General features: G+C 43.0%; 1 protein-coding gene across 1 annotated transcript; it reads left to right on the forward strand.

Annotated features, from left to right (window-relative positions):
* Positions 1-1,541: 1,541 nt before the first annotated feature.
* LOC124300561 (L-threonine ammonia-lyase-like) lies at positions 1,542-5,986 on the forward strand. The gene is made up of 6 exons (XM_046754779.1): positions 1,542-1,625; positions 3,194-3,313; positions 3,419-3,777; positions 3,857-4,019; positions 4,340-4,632; positions 5,180-5,986. Exons 1-6 carry the CDS (start codon positions 1,590-1,592, stop codon positions 5,544-5,546), a joined length of 1,338 nt encoding a protein of 445 aa, XP_046610735.1. The 5' UTR covers positions 1,542-1,589; the 3' UTR covers positions 5,547-5,986.
* Positions 5,987-7,271: the final 1,285 nt, after the last annotated feature.

The raw sequence follows: 7,271 nt of genomic DNA on the forward strand, positions 1-7,271 counted from the left end.
CATCGATGTAGACTTCAAAATGGCCACCCATCATTGCCGTGCAGTACCCTAGGCGATCATAAGATGCACCATAAATATTTAACACGTGTTGTAGTAACATGTTCGCAAGGATTTCGGTGATTTTTCCTTCAAGTTCGACACGGTCGCGATGCGGCCTTCCGTGTGCAAACGGTTCTTTAAGAGGGGAACCCAGTTTAGACCGATCGAAAAATCGTCTGTTTTTTTATTGCATGAATCGTTAGTATAACTATTCAAGAATATGTGGTCAAAATTTCAAAGCAAAATTCCCATTAGTTCGAATGCAATGAGCACTTAAGTGACCGCCCGTCGGTTCTGTGAAGAAGCGCACGGTAATTATAACGGAGCGGTCGCCCAGACCCTTCTTATCCAGCTACCTGCCTCAATACCGCTGTACTATTGAATAATAGAATGACGCATATGAGCAAGGAGAGGGATTGCTATATGATGCTGGAATAGCTGATTAACCGGTGAGCATTTTTTATAATTAATTATTGCCTTGAATTTCTCGTTTTCGCTACATTTTATTTCAAACGCGTTTTTCTCGAATCGACGTTTTTTCGACTTGCGTACATTCTAGCTCAAAAAGTTATTAATCAATCGTTCTGAAATTTGGTGTGGATATTCTTTATTCAATTCCACGTGATATGAACCTAATTCGGGGATTACATTGTTATTAAAAATATATGTTATTATGCAAGAAAGATGAAAAAATATAGTATAAAAACATGACATTGTGTTCAAACACCTCCAAAACATGCAATTTTCAATTCGTTTGATCAAAATTAGGTTCATATTCTTAGAAAATATGTTTCTAATGAAAAAAAAAAAAAAAATCCTGACGATTACAGATAAAAATTGCGACGTCAGGGATGTACGCAAGCCAAATGCTCGGATGGCAATCGCCTATGGACTGCACGCGGTAACTCCACTATTTCCGGCGGAAATCATTTGAAAAAATTTCAAAGTGTACTTGAAAACATTAATAAAATATCCTCCAGGTTTGAACATTTTGCGATTATTCCTTTCTGGTTAAAAAAAAATCATGAAAAACAGCAAAATTTCGACCTCATAAACCGGTTTCCCCCTTTAAGGAAATTTACCGAGTATTATGATTCACACAATGATGCAGCAATGATTATAGTCAAATTCGATCCAGAATGTGCATTCTGGCAATGAAATTTATTCACCCCCTTGAAAACCAGCAAATCTTTACGGTATTACAGATTTGTCGCTGTAAAATGTCAGCACGATACAATTAGTAGGTGAATATTCGATGATCAAGTAAGAGCCACTTGAGCTTATATTTAAGATAGATTTAAGATCTACACATTTGGATGGGGTCAAAGCTGGATCACCTATACATGTGCGATGACCGAATTTCAACTAATCATTACAGCGAGACTTACAGAATAGTGCAATGTGGTTTCTTTCCAGTTTTTTCTGGCTAGATATCGGAGAGCGAGGTCATTGATTCGTAGTCGTTGGTTGGATTGCGTTTTTTCATTGAGTCACTGACTGAGGTCCGGCGAGAGTGACTGTTTCAATTTTACTCTGACCACTGTATAAGAATGGAGCACAGAAAAATTTGGCGCCAGGCTAATGTGGTGAGTGGACTTGACCCTTATAATGAGACGATTTCTAACGGTTTGCAAACAGCGTTTATAGTGTAATGGAAATTTTCCGTGCTCGCTTATTATTCCACAAATAATTCTTCTTAGCGAATTTATCTCCATCCACGTGTTTGCTTACATATTCACGATCAATCGTTATCATAATTACTGGCAATCTCGTCTCCGTTCGATCAAGTCGCGACTTTTCACTGTAGTTGAAAAAAAAACACGCGTTGAGCCCGAGAATTTTGTGGCGGATTTTCGAAAAAAGTGCTGACTGTAAACCGTGTTGCGAAATAATGGTTGATAAGGTCAAAGTCGATGCTGCGGTGGTGAGGCGTGTCGAGGCTATGTATACGTATATATATAATGAAAATGTTCCGTCCGAGAAACAGCCGACGACGATAAGTGACCGCCACGTGACACAGCACGTGCTGTTGCCGAGTGGAGCGAGTAACCCGCCCCCATCCGTAAGTGCAGCAGTAGTAAAGTTTCTCGACAAGAGGAGACTCGAGCTTAAGGTCACAAGGTTCGCGATTATATTCGTCGGAGGCAATTTTCCATAAAACACGTATCCCGCGCAGTATCTCGTCTGAAGTTCAGGTTATTAGTTGTTAAATAGCGTGATTAAAGTTTACCTACGAAGATTGAAAACAAGGTGCGAGATGGGGGATTTGAATAAGCTTCCAAGTCAGCCTCTTAACTTGTTTGCTTCAAATGGAGTTAACAAGAGTTACTCGAGCACTAGCAACATTTCCGTCTCCTCGATTTCTACGGTAAGTTATCTAATTCCCTTATAATCTTCATGAAACTCTACTGTAGGGCGAGGGTGTTACACGGGATAATTTAGGATTGAATTTTATGTTCAAGTTCCGTACCTTGTGAAAAACTGAAGTAAATAATTTCATCCATCACGCACTCGTTTTGAACAATGCACTTTGATCGGTTGTCACATCTTCGAACGCGAATTAACATTACCAATAATGGGTTTTCGATTTATCGGTTTCACGAAAGTTTAACACAGTTAAAAAGTATAAGACTGAGATTCATATTTCACAAAGTATTGTAAACAAAAAAAAAATGAAATTACATTGAATAATAACGACAGTCCTGTGACAGTTTCAATGACTAACGTTCAGGCATTCGATACTTTTTGTGATTCACATCCATATTCCAAGGTTGACGACATAAACCGATTCTGCGAATTTATCATAGCAACATTTATCACAGAGTTGATCTTGAAGACCAACAACGTGAATCGTAGACTTTAAGCAAAGAGAGACGGGTGTAAGTACCGATTAACGGTTTTTTGACTCAGCATGAACCTTTGACCCAATATACGCGCGTTATCAGTAACGAGCGTTGAGTCATTGAGTCAATATGTGCGGTGACAAAAGACTATCGACGTTCCATATCCTATCATAATAGGGAGATATCGCACAGCATGAGTATTTATGTAAAATCAAGGAACTGAAGAATTACTACCTGAATATTGCTTGGCCTTATCGCAGTAGCTCGATGGTTTCACGCCCGCGTATACGTACAACGATTTGATTTTACAGGGAGATGAGTCAGTCTTTGACCCTTACTGCGTCGAAGGAAATCCGCAAAAAATCACCTGCGAAGACGTGACCTCAGCCGCGTTCAAAATCAAGTCGGGGATAATCAACACACCATGTACGGTATGTAAATATCACTGTATATCGAGCAATCGGAAGTCTTCGATTCTCTTCCAATTGCACAAACATCATTTTTCATGACACTCACCCGAAACCTCCGTCGAACAGAGATCCCGGCTGTCGGACTCCATGGGCATGGAGCTGTACCTGAAGAAGGACTTCCTGCAAACCACGGGAAGCTTCAAGGAGCGAGGCGCTCGCTACGCTTTGCTGATGCTCTCCGACGAGCAGAAACGTAACGGAGTGATATCGGCCTCCCTGGGCAACCATGCCTTGGCACTTTGCTACCATGGGGCAAAACTTGGAATACCGGTGACAGTCGTGATGCCGGCTGTGGCGCCGATCATGAAAATCGCGGCGTGCAAACAGCACGGCGCAACGGTCGTCGTCCAGGGTTCGGACATGGGTGAGGCCAAGCAGAACGCCATGCAGATCGGCAAGGAAAAGGGCCTCGTCTACATCAACGGGTAGGAACAATATTCCCGACTCAGTTTGGCGTCTATGTCCACTGTCACAAGTGTGATATGCGGTCTTTCCCTCCTCCAGCTACGATCATCCGCACATCATGGCCGGTCAAGGAACATTGGGATTGGAGGTCGTGGAGCAGGTTCCAGATATCGATGCCGTTGTCGTTCCCGTCGGAGGAGGAGGTCTCATCGCCGGTGTTGCACTAGCGATAAAAACTCTGCATCCGCATGTGAAAGTTATAGTAAGAATCGGAAGAATCAGAAGCATTAATTACAACGTATCCTCAAATACTGTATAACAGAGTAGTTCCTTATTTGACATTTTTTTTTTTTATAATGAGCCACTCGAAATATATGTGATAAATACTAAAAGAAACTGGTGGAAGTAGGAAAATATTGTGACTCCTAAATATTTTCCTACTTTCTCTGGGTTTTACGGCAAATTTTTCGAGTGACACGTTAAAAAGAGAAAAAAAAGTTAAAAATTAATGAAACTGTATAATTCTTTCTCTCCAAAAGGCCTCTCAGAACCGTTTTTTCACTTTTCACCGATTTTTCCCAGGGCGTCGAGTCCCACAGGTGCGCAAGTTTCACGGCAGCCCGGGCAGCCGGTCGTCCAACTTACACACCAATCGAATCGACTCTAGCCGATGGTCTGGCCGTTCCTATGGTTGGCTACAACGCCTTCGTTACTGCCGATCCGCTGATTGACAAGCTAGTCGTCGTCAAGGAGGAGTGGATCGCCATAGCGATCTTGAAGTTGGTCGAAAATGAGAAGTGCATAGTCGAGGGTGCCGGAGCTACGGGATTGGCCGCCATTCTCGCAGGACAGCTCGACGAACTGAAAGGAAAAAGGTGAGGTGACACCATTTGAGTTCGCAACCAAAGATTCCAACATCTCTCAAGCAGCTCATTAGGAAAGTAATGGCTCAGTTCCTCCAACGAAGAGCTGAACGATGTTCCGATCGCCATCGTTTGAAATGCCACACCAACTTAGTTGTTTCGTAACTCATAAAACAATTTTGTACAATTTTACGAGCTCTTGGAATGTGATTTCTTGTAGTTCGAATGCATAACGTTCCTGACAGTACCTGTAAGACCTTTTTTCCTGGGACTCCGGTTTTCCCGTTTTCTGATACGCGATCCCGCAGGAAGATGGTAGGTATACGGCAAGGAGTAGCGATCCTTGAGAAACAACGAAGCATGGGGGTGGTGGTTCTTCGTCAGTCGTTCCATCCAGAGTTCGCGCGTCATTCCGTCGTCGTTTCCGGGCGTCGTTACGTAACGACCCGAAACGAAGTATAATCGTAAAAGTTAATCAACCGTTAAACGGGCCATCCCTTAGCCCGCACCTCTTCGAGGGCGTTGCCGCCTCACCTACACCGGTTAAAATCTGTTTTAGAGTGGTCCTCCCCCTCTGCGGTGGCAACATAGATACGACGATCCTGGGTAGGTGCCTGGAGCGCGGACTTGCCGCCGAGGGTCGCCTCCTCAAGTTCACAGTGACGGTGTCCGACCGTCCAGGAGGGATCTCCGAGCTCTGCAAGATGGTCGCCGACATCGGGGTGTCCATAAAAGACATCATGCACGAGCGGGCCTGGATCATGTCGGACATATTCAGCGTCGAGGTCAAGGTCGTATGCGAGACCAGGGACGCCCATCACGCCCGACAGCTACAGGAAATGCTCTACAAGAACTACAGGAGGGTTGTTTTTGGCAACAGTTCCGAATTTTCAAACGGTGACGATCAATCCTTCACAGGGTGCTAGATTGTAAACCAGTTATGACGCTACCGCATTAGATTAAATGCGTTCAATCCGCCTTCAAACCGAAATCAAGATTAACCATCGATAGTTTTTGAATCGCCTTAGACTGAAACGACATTGAGGAAGTGTATTATCGAAAAATGACTTAGCGTTGCAACTGAATTATTTCTCTCGACGTTGACTCCAGATGATATTTTCAACGCTTACTTTAACTGATCGTGGATAAAAGAAGGCAACTCGTTCAGTTGTGTGAACATTGTAATGTGTAACTTTTATTTATTCCTATTTCTGATCTTGTGGTTATGGGCCAAACGTTTCTGTATATATTATACACCTACCTATAGTTCGCATAGCTGTAACGAAAGATAAAATTGTTAATCAATGATTCTGGGTATTATACATGGGGTATCTGGGTAAAAGTTTTGTTAATAAAGAATGTTTGATTAGTATTGCGGTTTTATACTTAAAAATTGATAGCCTATACTCCCTGAGAATGTGAAAAGGGGGTTTCTTTCTGTGATAAAAAACCTCGGCAGGGGGTCTGAGTTCAATCCTAGATCCGAGAAAATGGTGGCTAGAGAAAATCTCTCCGATAAAAATTCCCGCAGGATAAAATCACCTATGACAGAAAAAACAAATATAAAAAAATAAAAAAACAGATTAAATTAAATTGACGAGGAAAATATAAAATTCTGCAGTGAGAATTTTTTCAATGGGGGATTTTTTCAGGGGAGATTTTTAAAGAGGATATTGTGGATGGTAAGCAAGAAAATTAATGCTGGCTACCATCCAACCTTGGATCGTTTAATAAGTCGAAGACGATGATCGGGGTCCCCGAGTAACGCGGGGGAGAATTGGCTGAGTCGTAATAAATGTCATGGCGACTTTTGGTCAGGACATTGAATTAAACGAGTTTCAGCTACCGGTTACATTTCCTGAGGGGCAACCTGCGGATCGGGGAAACCAGAACCTTGGTGATTTCGGTCACGTCGAGCCTTCTGGGTGCTGCGCAGCCAGCGCTCGTCGCTCCGACTTGGAACAACCCGCACATCCTCTGACACGCTACATTTAACGTCGAACGAACTTCGTATCATAATTGGATGTATTAAATCCTGATGCCCGTGACAAGCTGGGATTAGTGCTTGCTCGATTGTGCCCCGACACCGCTGCCGACAAACTCGTCGCGTATCTCGCCAGCTTAATTCGTCGTTATACCGAAACGCAGCTTGGCGGAACAACTGGCAGTCAAGCTCTGAATTTTGTACTTCCTACATTAACAAGGATCCCAGGTCAATCCCTCTGAATCGTTTTTTTTTTTCCTTTTGTAACATGTTATGGTAGACTAAAAACTGAGCGACCAAGAATAAATCAGGACATCAAAAGTGTGAAGAAAAAAACTGAGGGCGTGCAAATAATTTGAAATCACAAATCGAATAGTGATACTTTTTTTAGCAATATCTTATGAATATGTAATTTAATTCGGTTGTTCACAATAATGAACATCGATCGAATCACCGCGTTCATCAAACTCTCACTGTCGGCCCAAGGAGCAAAAACAGCGACTATTTTCTAGGTTGAGCTAGGACTGAAATAAGGCCGTAGGCCGTAATCCAGTGGTGTGAGGTCAGGGGACCGCGCGGGCCACTGTATGGTAGGACTTCCTTTGCCGATCCAGCGATCAGGGAACTCTTGGTCTAGGTATTCCCTTACTCGTTGCGTAAAATGTGG

This window comes from Neodiprion virginianus, chromosome 3 (assembly GCF_021901495.1).
Source record: "Neodiprion virginianus isolate iyNeoVirg1 chromosome 3, iyNeoVirg1.1, whole genome shotgun sequence".
Lineage (NCBI taxonomy): Eukaryota > Metazoa > Arthropoda > Insecta > Hymenoptera > Diprionidae > Neodiprion > Neodiprion virginianus.

What these genes read in the sequence shown, in the direction of transcription:
- LOC124300561 (XM_046754779.1), top strand. Translation starts at nt 1,590, where the DNA reads ATGGAGCACAGAAAAATTTGGCGCCAGGCTAATGTG. An exon ending in TTTGGCGCCAGGCTAATGTG is followed by an intron (nt 1,626 to 3,193) that starts GTGAGTGGACTT and finishes TTGATTTTACAG; the next exon opens with GGAGATGAGTCAGTCTTTGA. An exon ending in GGCCTCGTCTACATCAACGG is followed by an intron (nt 3,778 to 3,856) that starts GTAGGAACAATA and finishes TCCCTCCTCCAG; the next exon opens with CTACGATCATCCGCACATCA.